At 40.2% G+C, this 16353-nt stretch overlaps 1 protein-coding gene across 5 annotated transcripts in view; it reads right to left on the bottom strand.

Annotated features, from left to right (window-relative positions):
• The window catches only part of slc16a6b (solute carrier family 16 member 6b), an 18568-nt gene extending 2215 nt beyond the window's left edge, over window positions 1-16353 (bottom strand). The window contains exons 1-6 of one of the 5 annotated variants that reach the window (XM_088329593.1): window positions 15727-15895; window positions 13807-13896; window positions 13501-13734; window positions 12218-12361; window positions 8523-8651; window positions 2312-3196 (exon numbers count right to left, since the gene is read on the bottom strand). In XM_088329593.1, the coding sequence (XP_088185719.1) occupies window positions 2312-3196; window positions 8523-8651; window positions 12218-12361; window positions 13501-13729 (1387 nt within the window). In that variant the 5' untranslated portion in view covers window positions 13730-13734; window positions 13807-13896; window positions 15727-15895. Of the gene's footprint in view, window positions 1-2311; window positions 3197-8522; window positions 8652-12217; window positions 12362-13500; window positions 13735-13806; window positions 13897-15726; window positions 15896-16051 lie in introns of those variants that run through there. The other 4 variants (XM_088329609.1, XM_088329585.1, XM_088329602.1 and 1 more) reach the window with 4 other exon arrangements.

Raw genomic sequence — 16353 nt, 5'->3', positions numbered from 1 at the left:
CTGCAAAGAAAAACAACCACATTTTAATCCTTAAAATGCTGTATTCTCTGCACCGGGGCGCCGGATTATAGGGCACACCCACAAAAAAATATTTTATGTGATCTATATATTTTTCATATATAAGCAGGGTTTACACACCATATACATGGCCAAATTCAGAACTTTGTAAGGACTTTTAAAGCCAATTTTCCATTTTTTTCCGGTACAATTACAAGTAGAAATCCAGCGCCGATAAAAAGAACGCAAGCCTAAACCTTAGTTTCAAACCTTAACTCTAGCTCAAACCTTAATTCGGAACCCTCAAATCGTTTTAAAACCCTAGTTTACAGTCTAAACCCTAGCTTCTAACCCTGGACTTACACCTAACCCTAGCCCTAACCCTGTATTAAACCATAAACCTAGCTCCAAACCTATTTTGGAACCCAACATTCAGTTTGAAACCCTAACACAAACTAGCTCCTAACCCTAAAACTACTTTAGCTGTAACACTTGCCCTAACCCTATTTTAGGCCCTAAATTCAGTTAAATCCCTTTATAAGGAGGCTAAATCTTAGTTTCTAACCCTCCTATTTTGGAACCATTAAATAAGTTTAAAACCCTTATTTGAACAACTAACCCAAGAAACATGACAGACGGTTTTAAGCATGTGTAGGTTTAATTGCGTGTATAAACCGTTCTTGAAGTGGTTAAGATTTTGCTGGCCGTTTAGTTTAACAAAACAAACAAAATAAAAAAGCGGTCAATATATTCTACTATCTCTGCTTTAAATGCATCTTTTCAATTAAGAAATTTTAGATGTATATTTTTTTATTCTTGATTTGTGTTGCACGGCGGGTGGGTGGTTAGCGCGCAGCCCCACGGTGTGGAGATTCAGGGTTCAAGTCCAGCAGCCTCCTTGTGTGGAGTTTGCATGTGCGTGGGTTTCTTCCGGGTGCTCCGGTTTCCTCCCACATTCCCCAAAACATGCATGTCAGGTTAATTGACCAGTCCAAATAGTCCGTAGGTGTGAATGGGCGTATGAGTTGTCTGTCTCTGTGTGCCCTGCGACTGGCCGGCAACTAGTTGAGGGTGTCCCCTGCCCACTGCCCGAAGACAGCTGCGATGGGCTCCAGCACCCCTGCAACCCTACTGAGGATAAGGGGGTGCAGATAATGGCTGGATGGATGTGTTGCAGCTTGTCAAGTTAGACTAGTTGTCTAGACTAATAGGGTTACAGAGTAAGGGTGGGCTGATCGATCAAAATATCGATTATATCAATACTGAGTACTTGGATCGGATCAATCCTGGCATTGATTCTACACTCCACCAATTTCCTCAAAACGTCGCTTTTCAATGTAGCCCTTCTCTCCCTCGGCCATTCTTTAAGTTTGTGGCTGAGTCGTGCCTAACAGGGACACTTATAGCACCTCTCCCTACCTGGCCTGCGGCTGCATCCTGCATTAGAGGCAAAAGAGAGGACCAAATATATGCGATCATATATATATATATATATAGCTAAAAATGACAGAAACAAGCAGGAAACACTCCGCGATGTAATCTTTTTTCAATCAGAAAGAGGACAATATCCTCTTTTCTGATTGTGTCAATGATCATGACATCCGTATCAACTGATACTACCCTGTATTTATTTGGATGGGATTGATACCGATTTTGCTAGTATTGCCTATGCCAAATATAGAGTATGCAGAAAAATACATTAGGTTTTATGTCATCATTACATTGTCAGACATTAAACTGATCCGTGGTGCACAAAAGGTTGGGGACGACTAAATTTTGGTATTGTATCAACGACTCGCAAAGCCTTTATGAGGCGAACAAGATTCTGAACTGAATGAAGATAAAGGCATTGTGGGAAGTAATTCAGTCGTCCTAAAAGATAATAAAACGCATGGCTGCACATATTTGATTAGGTTTTTGTCACTCACCATGCTTCGTTTTATTTAAGAGTAAGTGAAACAAATTGTATGCAAAATTTTAACCACTTTTTAAATCTTATTTCTCCAACATTTGTATTTGGTACCGTGACTATTAATAATTGTGACAATGAAAAAAGACCTAGTGGCTTTTCCGAGGTCATCTTTCTATAGCCTGGTGCCTAGTATTAGCGCTCTTGCTGTTCATTCATTGTCGCCACTATTGTCATGCAATTCTGGTCAGCGATAACTAGACATATTAATAATTGCACAATTTTTTCCTGTACATAAGGCGTACTTTTAAATTTCTGTCCCGTTTAGGGATTTTAGGTCTGCCGTACAGTCCGGAAAATGTGTTACATAAAATCCATGAGACATAACACAAACCAATGTTTTACCTCCAAGGGGGGGTCCTGCTAATCCAGCGAAGCTCTGAATAAAAACGTACACTCCCACAGACGATGCCATTTTGTCGATGCCTACCACGTCCTCTTCTGCTAGCATAGGGATGTGCGTGGAACCCACCGTGCCGAGGAAGTAGCCATAGATGGCGCAGCAGACCACCAAGCCCCAAAAATCCCAAACGATGGTGAAGGCCACCAGAACCAGGCACAGAAAAACAACACACCATAGCAACACAAGTGTCTTTCTGCATTTCACTTTGCTGAGCAAGACCCCAATAGACAGGCGACCAAAGATCTCAGCCACAGCCATGACAGAGAGCGTGTAGGCTGCCATGTTGGGCTCCACGCCGTGACTTTTGCTTAGTTCAATGATGTAAAGCTGAGGGGCAAAAAAACCGAGAGTGGCGAACAGGCCAAAGAGCGAGTAACAAATGAAGGCACTGTCTTTTAAGACGGAGAAGTCAAGCAGTTTTAATCTTAGTGGTTTGGATAACCCTGACACACTTGGGTCAGCATCCACTGTGCATGAAGATGGGGGTGTGGACAATGACACTTCCTGGCACTCCTGCAGATCCCAATCTGACTTTATTTCTGCACCTGCCATCCCCAAACATACATTTGAGGCAGAAAGGGAAGTGACGCCTGAGTCTTCTGAACTCTGGGAAATTCCTGAGCTGATAGAAGTCCTGGTGTGTTCGTTTTCCAGATCGTACACCTCCTGCAGTTGTTCCATGGGAAGTTTGTTGTAATCCTTATCTAGCTCGAGCTGGATGATGATTGGACGGAGAAGAAGGCCACAACCGATAATGCAAGATTGAAAGATTCCAACAACAAGTAGACAGTGCCGCCATCCAAAGTGGTCCTTCAATTTCGTAAAAACTGTGTGGATATAATACAAGAGAGATTTTAGGATGCAACATTTTCAATCCATTCAGATGTCTGTATTCTTAATTTTACTTAGTTTCAATTGAACGAAGATAACAGAAAAACAAAATTATCGCTTCGTGAACACTCACATTATAGTTTTAGAATTATTTAAAAACTAACACAGGTGGACATTTAGGTGGACACTGTCATCGCCATTGCCTTTGAAAATTGAGACCAAAAAATGTTTTCATTCACCGGTGAAATTGTGCTGATGTATTTGACCCAGATGAACACCTCTAAATAATATTGTTACTTCAAGGTCTGGGTCACACAGGTCATACCTGACAAATTATACATTTTCCCTGTATTTTATACTTATTTCATTATTATTTCAATTTGTGTGCACCGTTTAACAAATTTTTTAAGGGGGAAAAAAAAATAAAAAAACGGATCTAGTTTTCCCCATTTCGGATCAAATCTGGATTGTTTCAGTCACTGGTAGCAGAATGTCATCTAGATTGCTAGTGAAGAGGAAGTCTGTGCATAGTAAGCAACACTAAATTTACTACAAGTGGGAAAAGAACAAAGAAATATCCTAAAAGAATTGTGTTGTCAAATAAAATAAACTTTTTTTTTTACATTATTATCTTTGATTTACCTCTAATGACCAAAGTCTGGCCCGGTGGCTAGTTACAGCCAGTGATCTTATTTTTACTGGCCGGCGGCCTGTGTTATAAAATTAATTACCGTATTTTCAGCATTTATTTATAAGCCGCACCTAAAATCTTCTTTTTTTTTTTTTTTAAAGCTGACTATGCGCCTTATAATCCGGTGCGCCTTATATATGGATCAATATTCAACCGCGACAGGTCTCACAACTTACGGTAGGCAGCCACCGACTCCATTTTTCGCGTAGAAGAAGTGCGCTGTGCATACTGGGAAATATCAAACAACGATTCTCTTTTATTTGTGCGTTTGTATAAAGACCCTGAAATGGCTCCTATTAAGAGACACGCTTACAACGCAGTTTAAACTCAAGGCGATCAGTCACGCAGTAGAACACGGAAATAGAGCAACAGCAAGAGAGTTTAACATTAATGAATCGATGGTGCGGAAGTGGAGGAAGCATGAGGATGAGCTGCGCCAAGTAAAGAAGACTAAATAAAGTTTCTGTGGCAATAAAGCGAGATGGCCACAGTTAGAGGACACACTTGAACAGTGGGTTGTTGAACAAAGAGCAGCAAGTAGAAGTGTCAGTACAATCACTATTTGAATGAAGGCAACAGCGCTGGCACGGGAACTTAACACACGTTCACCAAGACGGGGAGACAGCATCGGACGACATGCGCCACCATCTGTCAGTGGCTCGTAAATGCCTGGGCTGATATATCCGTCTCAACTGTGGTCCGAGCTTTCAGGAAGACGGGAATTGTCCCCCAACTGCCAGACAACAACAGCAACAACAACACTGACTCGATTAATGACGACCTTGATGAGACAGAGCCGGACGTGTTGGATGGCCCATTCACTGAGATGGTCAATTCGAACACTGCAGAAGAAGAATTCGAGGGATTCGTAGATGAGGAGCTGATAGAGTGAGCTTTATGTTTTTCTTTTGTGTGTTTACGTTTTACATTTTAGTTATTATGTTAATGCTTTTTTGTTATTGTTTTGCACATGTTATTGTTTTTGCACATTACGAGTGTCACTATATTGCGATTGCACTAACGTTTAATTTACCATAACAGTATCAGACGTTTTTTTTGCGTGTTGACTAAATGGAGGAAAAGTAACATGTTATGCCTTGCTGTTGTTCAAAGATGTTAAAGATGTGTCACAAAAATGCTTTATCTCAGAGAAAATAATAAAACAGCTGTTTATTCATTTTAGGAGTTAATGGAGTTGTGGAAAGCTTGTTTGTTATCTATTAATAATGTTTGACTGACCTATCTGACTGTTTTGTTGACATTGCCTTTAGCGCGGCACCATCTAATGGTTGCATATTGAACTACAGTCTCTACTGTAGCGCCTTATAATGCGGTGCGCCTTATGTATGGAAAAAGTTTTAAAATATATCATTCATTGAAGGTGCGCCTTATAACACGGTGCGCCTTGTATTGCGGAAAAGACGGTGTATGTGGCCCGCTAGTAATGTTGACTGGAGTGTAAAATAAATTTGTAGCCCTTTGGACACCTTGCCCTTGACCCTCTGTGAGAATTTTAGCCAAAACTATTTTCAACATGGTGACTAAAAAAAACAAAAAAGAGTTGACTGTGAAGGCCGCCGTGCATCTCAGTGGTTTAGCCCTGAAATGGCATCAGTGACAAAGTAACCATGGAAGCATTGGTAAAATCAGGCCGCCGATGAATAAAAAATGGGCACACTGGCAATGACAGATGGACCACCAGAGATATGTAAAATGATGATCTCTAAGAAACAATGTACTGGACTGTCTCAGAAAATTAGAATATTGTGATAAAGTTCTTTATTTTCTGTAATGCAATTAAAAAAACAAAAATGTCATACATTCTGGATTCATTACACATCAACTGAACTATTTCAAGCCTTTTATTATTTGAATATTGCTGATTTTGGCTTACAGCTGAAAAAAACTCAAAAATCCTATCTCAAAATATTAGAATACTTCCTCAGACCAAGTAAAAAAATAATTTTATAACAGCAAAACTAAATCAAACATTTGAAAATGTCCATTGATGCACTCAGTACTTGGTTGGGAATCCTTTTGCATGGATTACTGCATCAATCCGGCGTGGCATGGAGGCAATCAGCCTGTGGCATTGCTGAGGTGTTATTGATGCCCAGGATGCTTCGATAGCGGCCTTCAGCTCATTTGCATTTGTAGGTCTGGTGTCTTTCATCTTCTTCTTAACTATACCCCACAAATTCTCGATGGGGTTCAGGTCAGGGGAATTAGCAGGCCAATCAAGGACAGTGATGCCATGGTCAGTGCACCAGTTACTGGTGGTTTTGGCACTGTGGGCAGGTGCCAGATCATGCTGGAAAATAAAATCCTCATCTCCATAGAGCTTTTCAGCAGATGGAAACATGTAGTGCTCTAAAATCTCTTGGTACACAGTTGCATTTACTCTGGACTTGATGAAACACAGTGGATCAACAACAGCAGCTGACATGGCTCCCCAAACCATTGCTGACTGTGGGAACTTCACACTGGATTTCAAGCAACTTGGATTTTGCTCCTCTCCAGCCTTTCTCCAGACTCTGGCGCCTTGACTTCCAAATGAAATGCAAAACTTGCTTTCGTCTGAAAAGAGGACTTTGGACCACTCTGCAACTGTCCAGTGCTTCTTCTCCATAGCCCAAGTCAAACGCTTCTTCCGTTGTCTTGAGTTCAGAAGTGGCTTGGCCATGGGAATACGGCTATTGTAGCCCATTTCCCGGACACGTCTGTGAACTGTGGCTTTTGATACCTGGACTCCAGCTTCAGCCCACTGTCTTTGAAGCTCCCCCAAATTCTGGAAGCGGCTCTTCGTCACAATTTTGTTAAGGCTGCGGTCATCTCTCTTGGTTGTGCAGCGTTTCCGGCCACATTTTCCCTTCCAACAGACTTTTGGTGGATATGCTTTGAAACTGCACTGCTCTTTGAGAATTTTCCTTTTGTGTCTTACCCTCCTGATGGAGGGTATCAATGATGGTCCTCTGGACAGCAGTTAGATCAGCAGTCTTCCCCATACTTGTGATTTAGTTTACTGAACCAAGCTGAGTGTTTTTAAGGCTCAGGAAACCCTCGCAAGGTGTTTCGAGTTAATTAGATGATTCAGGTGATTAGTTGAATAGCCTACTTGTATACTTTTTCATGATATTCTAATATTTTGAGATAGGATTTTTGGTTTGCTTAAGCTGTAAGCCAAATTGAGCAATATTAAAATAATAAAAGGCTTGAAATAGTTCAGTTGATGTGTAATGAATCCAGAATGTATGACATTTTTGTTTTTTTAATTGCATTACAGAAAATAAAGAACTTTATCACAATATTCTAATTTTCTGAGACAGTCCAGTATGTGTACATGTATATATATATATATATATATATATATATATATTATATATATATACGTATATACGTATATGTATATATGTACAGTGGAACCTCGGTTTTTGAATGCCTCTCAGTTCGAACAAATCGGAGTCCGACCAAAAATTTCCAGAAATTCTTGCTTCGCTATTCGGTCAAAAAAGTTAGAACGCCGGTAATGCGTGAGTGCGTACTTTAGGGTGCGATGCTGAGCGGCGTACGGGTGTAGATCGCTCTTATTGCGTGCGGCCGTGCTTCGTTTTGCTTTCGCTTTTAATATAGGTGTACGAAGTGTCTTAGCCCCTAATTATGCCTCCGAAGAAAGTCAGTGCAAGCAGCAGTTTCTACAGGTGAAAAAAGAAAAGTAATGCGTACAACTATTGCATTCAAGAAAGAAATAATAGCACCACCGTCCACCTGCGCCTTCTGCTGACCACCACAAAGGTAAGAAATCCTATGCATAATTCTTTTCTTTATCCTTTTTTTAAATTTTTACACGTTCATGTTAGCGTAATCTTTCGTACGTTAGATTAGCTTCATGTTTACATTAAACATTCAAAACATTCAGGGTGTTGGAACGGAGCCCAACATTCAGGGTGTTGGGACGCAGCCCCCTTTCCAATGAACCACTCACCACTTGTTGTGGAGACCCGGGTGCTAAATAACTTGTAAATGACCTGATTTTTTTATTTTTGCACGTTCATAATCTTTTGTACGGAAGATTACAATAACGCCAACGTATGATTAGCCTGGGTTAGCTTTATGTTTACGTTAAACATTCAAGGTAAACATTCAGGGTGTTGGAACGGATTAAAATGATTTACATTATTTTTAATGGGAAAAATTATTTTGGTGATCGAACGAATCGGTTTTCGAACAGGATTCTGGAACGGATAATGGTAGAGAACCGAGGTTCCACTGTATATGTATATTCATATTGGTATATAGCCCTGCGATTGGCTGGCAACCAGTTCAGGGTGTCCCCTGCCCACTGCCCGATGACTGCTGGGATGGGCTCCAGCACCCCCGCGACCCTACTGAGGATAAGCGGTGCAGCTAATGAGATGAAATGAGATATTGGTATATATGTATATTTATATCCATATTGCTATATATGTATATACATAGAAGTGTATATATATATATATATATATATATATATATATATATATATATATATATATATATATATATATATATATATATATATATATATATATATATATATATATATATCATCAAGTCATGATCTTTTATCTTAGCAGCTGAAAACTCAACCTCACCTGGGGCAAACACGAATATTGCGAATGATTCTCCTGAAGAAGCAGCCGAGGTGACAAGGGCTCGACGGGTGGAGAAGTACTGTGAAAGAATTGTGACGGTGGGGAGGAAGGTGAGGCAGTAGCCAAAGCCTGTAAACAAAGAGGAGACAAGAAAAGGGGACATGACAGCCTCTGGCCCGCATGGTAGGAACACAGCATGGCTAGAGAGTTGGGTCAAAGGTCAGGGTGTCAGGTCACTCCTGTATCTGACGAGTTGCTTGTGAGGGTGGCAGTTTTGATACCAGCAGCTGAAAGACAAAGGCATGTAAAGACAAAAAAAAAGAAACAGGGAGAGAAGAGAAAAGGGATGGTCCAGTTAGTTGTCAGTTAAAAGGTAGGAACGGCAATCAAGGTGGAAGAGCTAACAGTGCTTTTGTCTCACCTAAAAATCTCCCTTGCATGTCTTAATTTATAACTTAACTCATCATCTGCGAGGGAATTTTGTAGATATTACTGTATTTTCACGACTATAAAGCCCATCCAAAAATCCTAAATTGGCCAGAAATCCGAACGTGCACCTTATACACAGGTGCGCTTTATATGGAGACAGTATTGGATATCTTTTATCAGTTTGTGCAATTTTTGATCAGTTCCCATTTTTTTTATTGCTGACCACAATTGTATAGCAATGGCGGCAACAGGGATCGAGGTTAGCAATAGTAGCAGCACGGGTCCCATCACCTAGACACTAGGGATTAGGGCAGCACTACTAACCAAAATTTAGTTGCTATTACGATGTGACGTAGTGTGGTTGTGTAATTGCAAGACACTGAATTTCTTAAGGACTTATTGCTCGATTTAATGTTTCCCATTTGTATTTGAGTGATGGAGGATTTGGCCAATCAGAATTCTCACAGATCGGGTTTTAACAGCGCCAGCCAATCAGAGGCAAGTTTAACGGCACTAGAAATAAAGGCAAGGCAAAGTTTGCAAGTAGCAAGTCACACACCCAAGTGTGCGCCTCGTGTGAGCAGAAAGCAACCCAAACAAAGCTTGAATGAATGAATGAAGCTTCCCAGAAGATAGTTTAGTTTGAAGCATGGCACTAGTATTAACACCTGGGTTATTATGCTTCAAAATCTTAAAGAGGAAAAAAGTTGTAATATTGTCATAGTCCAAGTATTCCTCATGAAACGTGTTTATGACACGATGCCATCCGTATTTTTATTCTTCCCCCCACTTATTTTTGACCCGACTCGTAAAACAGTGTACATACTGGTAGGTCATACATTCAAGAGTTAAGTACTCACAAAAAAAAATCCAGCATAGAACATGCACTATTCTTTCAAAATATAAAATCGCATCAAAATTGCTATACTGGTCTGAAAAATCGCGATTAGGTTTTTTTCCAGGAACCTTGCAGCCCTACTAGGGATATAGACAACACATGAAAAGGCACTAGGTCTTATCTCATTATCACATAATTTTTGTCCCGGTACTAGATATGTTGAGGAGAATGTTGTTTGACCTTTTCTCCACTCAAACTAAGAATTGTAAGTGACAAATGTTTTGAGTAAAGGCGGCAATGCATTTGTGTATATTTTGCAGGACAACAGAATTACTTCCTACATTGCCATTCTATTCATTTAGTTCAGAACGACCGCATTACTTCCTGCAATGCTGTTATTCCCACTCAGTTCAGTATCTTGTGTGCTTCATAAATACTATACTAGTCGGCTGTACCACGGATGCGGTTAATGTCTGACAATATTCTCGTGGCCTAACCCTATAACATCATCAAATATTTGGCACCGTGAGTAAACATTTCGTGATGATGAGATAAGACCTAATGCGTTTTCTAGTGTCGCTTATTTAGTAAGGTCAAGAAGGACCTAACACACTCCACGCCAAGATCAGGGTTCAATTCCCATTGTATTCAAAGTTATGCAATTGTGATCAGTGATATATTTTGACTGATCAATCAATGCTCAAATGTGGCCCTTTTTTATTTGTGCAGCCCTACTGTAGTTTAAATTCCATGCACCTGTATGAAGAAGCTTTATACTGAGAAAAATACCGTACTTTATAGTCTATGAGTTTTTTTAAACAGTTTTGTGTCACAAGTTCCAGCTGTTGTCCATCTGTTATTGAAGGGGAAGTATGCTTTCAATGCAAAGTTGTGAAACAAACGCATTTGCTGTTGACACTGCTAGAAGCCCCTTTGCTTAAAAAAAAACAAGTTTCAGAAAAGTCATGTCTGCAAATACACAGCCTTCAAGCTGTAAATAATAATAATTTCCTTTGTATTGTCATTCTTTGTAACAATGTACACAGAACGAAATGTCGATACACCTGACCCGTTGTAGCGAGCCGATGCAGCCGCAGCCAACAGAGGGCGCCGCCATTTTTACCAATGTTATAAGTCTTAGGTATGACTCGGCCGAGGCGCGAACCAGAGACCTCCCAGTCTCAAAGCGGGCGCCTTACCATCTAGGCTACTGAGCTGGTAATGTCACTGGATCGGAAACAAAGATGCACCAAAATGGAAAAATTGGAGCAAAAATGTGTAACGCTTTGCTTGGCCGAAATACCAAAATACCAAAACCAAAATATAAAAAAATAAAAATAAAAAAAGAATAATAGTTTAAAACAATTATTTTGCTATGACTTGCTTGAAACGCACAATATAAAATGATGAACAATCGACTGGCATATTACTTGCCGCTGATTTTAAATACTACATTTTCATAAAACATAAAAAAGGCAATTTTTTTTCGGTCGGATATGTGCAACGGCTGAAAATTCTAAAATGCAAATTATACAGGCAAGTTCATTCTGCTTTCTTCCTTTAGTAAAGTTGTTTATGATAAAAAAAATAGTATTATCCCTCCCTTACACATTTTACATTTTAAGGGATGGTTCAGTAAATAAGGACAAGAAAACGAGAGAGGAAAGGACTGATGTTGAGGTTTTGTTGAGGTTTTGAGTTTTTCTTGCCTACATGTCTTTTTCAAATTGGGGAATGGTGTATTTGTGGTCTGTGAAGTCCTTTGAGACATTTTGTGATTAAGGGATATGCAAATAGATTTGACGTGACCTGATGACGACAGTGCGGTAGTTGGCACAGTCTAATATAATGCACAAGTCATATTTGCATATTCACCATAAATGAATATTAATATTAAATACAATTTTCCTTGCACATAACTTAGCACCAGCTAAATGACTTCAGTGAGAAATTGATTTAATGTCACACACAAAATATATGTTTACAAAATAAAACTGCTCAAATCACGACCCAAAAGGTGCACGCCTTGGTTTACTGATAAAACTAGTTCACTTAAACAAGACTGCAGGAAATCTGAACGAAAATGGCGATTAAGGGCTATACAAATATATAGGACTTGACTCAAATGTATGTTAGCTCTGTAATGTTGGCATGTAAACATTTGCCAAGTCCAGCTAGCAGCTAAAAAAAAGTGGATCCAAAGGCACAGAAAAACATTTCTGAAAAGTCTTGTTGAAAAAAAGCATGGCAGAATTTCTGTTGTGACAGTGTTTCCATCTCTTTTCTAGTATTCAAAATGAAAAATAAGCAGCCGCACCATACACAAACTGAACTTTTAGTAATTTTTGGTGCCAACAATTCGGTTCATTCGAGGAAGGCACGACTGGCAGAAAGTTGACAAAGGAATAGCGCTGTATCGATGAATTACCCGAGATGATGCCAATGGTGATGTACATCTCACTGAGGGAGTTGGTGAAGGCGGAGGTGATAGTACCCAAGCTGACCAAAAAGCCCCCCACCATCACAATGGGGCGATGGCCGAATCGATTGCTCAGCATGGTGGATAGGGGGGCTGCAGAGAAGAAACAGCCAGGTGAATACTGCCAATTTGTGGTCGGGGCGGGGGGCAGGGATTTGAAAGAAAGTTCTTTAAAGCTCAGTAATGTATTTAATATAACAATGTCATGGAAAACCCTCATAGTTTTCTTTTCTTTTCAATATTTGATACAATAAGAAACAAAACATTTTATCATTGAAGTAATATTAATCAGTGTTGGTTTTCAGTTTAATTTGGAAACTTTTTATTTGAGACATTCCAACATATGTGTGAGTTAATAATTGTATATTTTCGTTTTCCGGAGTTCCGTTTAGCGGAGTGGATGACGTCACACGCTAAGCCGGGAATCGGAGAGGAGGTTAGCTCCGGTAGCTACCGGTTGCTCCACGTTAGCGACCGAGATGCTAGACATGAGCCACGTTTCCGTATAACACTGCAAACTGCACTCCCTGTACGCTTTGACGTTTTTCACCAGAACAGCCAGTTCGCGTGTCTTATTTGATTTATAGAGTTAACATTTACCATGATTACGGACGGTGCAGAAGACTTATAACGCCGCTAGCTGCTTAGCCTTAGCTCCGGCACTGCATCCACGATAGGGCCCCCTCATCACGCCGGCGCGAGAATTATTCAGGGCAAGGAGTTGAATCCTCGGATAAACGGATTTTTGTGCGTAAAAACCCATAACGATATGATAGAAAGTAATCCAAAGTGTACGGACGGCACCGAAGACTTGTAAAAAAAAAATGTAGTTTTTTTGACCCAACCGGGTCTAGTGGGTTCAAATCCTCACGTGTTTTCCTGCCTCCGCGATTTTCCGAAGAATTTCTCGCTGTTTTTTCAAGCCAAAATTATTGCCGTTGTTATCACTTTCTGCATTATGTTTCGACTTATTACTGACACTGAAGAAATTACCAATTTTGTGTTGATTTTCACCTTCCCTCGTCGACAAGCACCACAACAGTGACGTAATCTCAAAGCAACGAGATCTCGTTTGCCGAGATCGGCGTGCAGACGAAAACTCGAACCGCGACACCAAAACAACAATGGCGGATCTGCCTGACGAAGTTTGGAGTGCGGTAAATATTGTAAAAGTAAAAGTAATCGGGTAATAATGATAATTTTGTGTTAAAAAGGTTCAACCCAGTACTCACCAGTAAAGGTGAAAATGAAGACACTGATGGAGATGACCCATGACACCCGACTGTTGCTTTCGTTAAACTCCTTCATCAAATCCTGGAGAAAAATGCCCATGCTCTTGAGCGTCCCATAGGTGCAGACCTCCACCACGAAGAAGGCGAAGGCTACGGCCCAGCCCCAGCCACCATCAGGTACCTCGGTGTAGACATTTGGACCCAGGTAATTATTCCATTTGGAACCCATCAAGACTGCAATGACACGCAAAAGGATGTTAAACGTTGTTATTAAGTGCATTTGTAATTGATGTTGAAGAGACAAACTTGTTTAGTGGCTGTCATTTCTCCAGTTTTCCTTTTCTGTGTCACTTGAGTTCAATTACGAGCTAGGCAAGCCTCCTCAAGTACTTAATACTGTGTATAAACATAAATATTAATGTTATGCAGCTGGTGCATGATGATGTAACAGCTGCAAGCGGAGCCAGATGCAGCACCCAACAACTTCGAAATCCCCAGTAGAAAAACACAAGTGCTTTTTCATTAAAGAATAACTATGAATGTGTTTGACTTCAAAGTAGGGATATTCGATTCCACATTTTTTCACACGTATAAAGCATACTCAGCTAGAGAGTAGTCATCATTACTATATGCATATTGCTAAAATAAGCATATTGCATTCCCATCCCTGTAGAAAAAAGGCCGGTAAAGGACCATAAAGAAAAAACTTTATAAACATACATTTTTTCCAACTAAATATTGCACTCATTAAAAGGCATTTTACCATTCCTTAAATTCCAGGTTGCTGACTGTTAACGGGCCACACAAAGGCAGTCGATACTGGTATTGGTATCTAACTTTGAGTACCGATACCTTTAGATTTTTGCCATACGACCGTTTGTGGCGAATGAATACCTGACTCCAACTGATTGTACCAATTATTAATAGGCTATTTTCTCAAATGGCAAATAGACTTCTTTAGTTTTTTAAGCCATGGGGTGGTGCTTTGCAAAACATTATATTAACATTTTTACTCATAAAACAGTGGTCAACTGGTGTTCGGAGCAAATTAAAGGTGCTGTATGGAATTTGGATCTATTTTACTCACTAACGCCATCACCTGGAATGTGTCATCATTGCTGCCTCTATCAACCCCTTATGTTGTGTGTACAAGTAGTGCATTTCTTAGATGTGCTCAAATGAACTTTTTTTTTCATCTTTTTGGGGGTTTGGGTTGGCATTAGGACTGTATTTGAAACAGGGCTTTACTTACCTTTATCATTTTCATTCTTCAATAACAAAAACTGCAATGACTAGCACTAAGACACACTCCAACAGTCTCCCCCCCCATTTTTTCCCTCCCACCAAATGTGTTGCGCATCCCAAACAGCTTTACTAACAAGAAAATAAAAGCATTTAGGCACGATGGAAAAGCGTTAGGCATTGTGTTTACACATACATAATAGAGAAAATATTCTACTTTTAACTATCAAATTCCGGACACCTCAAATGACGCACCAACTTTTAAGGTAGAGAAGTTTTGCTTTAAAAAATTTTTTACATGCTATCACTGAGGAGGATCAATTCCAAAAACTTTGGGTTAGGAGATGGAAAGTCCGTCAGTGCCCCATACAGCCATGTATCATCAATTAACCATTGCATATAAAAGCTGACAGGCAAAGCATACAGTCCACGTGAAAGAACATTCAATATCAAGTATGGTGTTTTGATCATGTGAATCATGGTAACATTATAATTTCAAATGAATTGACAACAAACTGGCCCAGCATCTATAAAACTTGTACTAATACACATTTCATGCGTTGTTTTGGTGTAGCGACCCATAGGGGGTGATAACGCTTCATAGGACAATGCCGTACAAATTGATGCCAGCTGCCTTTAATCACAAAGGAAGAACAAATGCAATGGCAAAGCGAAGCAACCAAAGAGCAGCGTCGACGTATATTTTAAGCAGATTCGTTGAGAAACATGGCAACTATTTCAAGCATTTACAAGCACTTCACCCAAAATTAAAGCACAGTTCAACCCTTCAAATACAACATTAAAATTCAAGCAATTTCAAGGATTTCAAGCACCAGGGCATCATGTTAATCTGTTAATAAACAACGGGGTAGACTGCTGGAAGTGTGAATTTCCCTACGGGGATGAATAAAGTATCTATCTATCTATCACCCGTATGAACCCTTATTTGTGTTTGGCGAATGTGGCCTATAAAGTTATGTGTACCCTCTGGTCATGACATCGGCATTGCAGGGGGGGAGGTGAGCAGCGAGCAAGTGTGCGGCATTTCCCAAATCACGACTTGAAACAGCTCAGTGCCATTTCTGTCCTCTCATGCTCGCACTACGAAAGAACAGTCATTGAGATGTGTGCCTTCATTTTGAAATTTAGCAAGACATTCAAGTGTCAACCTCGACGCTAGAGCTGCAGTGTTACTCGTGCTCTGCGCCATACGTTTTACCTTTGTAATAGACACTGGACAACTACGAGAACACTAGTAACAAAGCAGCACGCAGAGAAGATATAGCTATATGTTTAGCTAGTTACTTACAAGCCGTGAGGTACAGGAGGAAAACACTCGTTAAGTTGAGAAACTCCAGCCTGCTCTTGGAACTAACTCAGAATTTTGTTATCTCCACTTTGCCCCCCATTTTTTTTTTTTTGCGGTGCTACTCTTGGACCAGTTCGTTATCGCTCCAGTTGCTACGTAAGAAAATATGAACGACTAAAATGATTTATAAATTCCACCTAGCTGGCATCATCTTCTCGTTTGCGGCTATAACAACCACTCGGCGCTGTGGCATCTGCGCTACTCGCTCCTGCTTTGGCAGCTCTTCACCGGCTCAAGCCGGT

This window comes from Urocampus carinirostris, chromosome 1 (assembly GCF_059441175.1).
Source record: "Urocampus carinirostris isolate Australia breed hairy pipefish chromosome 1, RoL_Ucar_1.0, whole genome shotgun sequence".
NCBI lineage: Eukaryota > Metazoa > Chordata > Actinopteri > Syngnathiformes > Syngnathidae > Urocampus > Urocampus carinirostris.
Note: the sequence above shows the minus strand (reverse complement) of the source record. Positions and strands in the feature narration are given on the sequence as shown.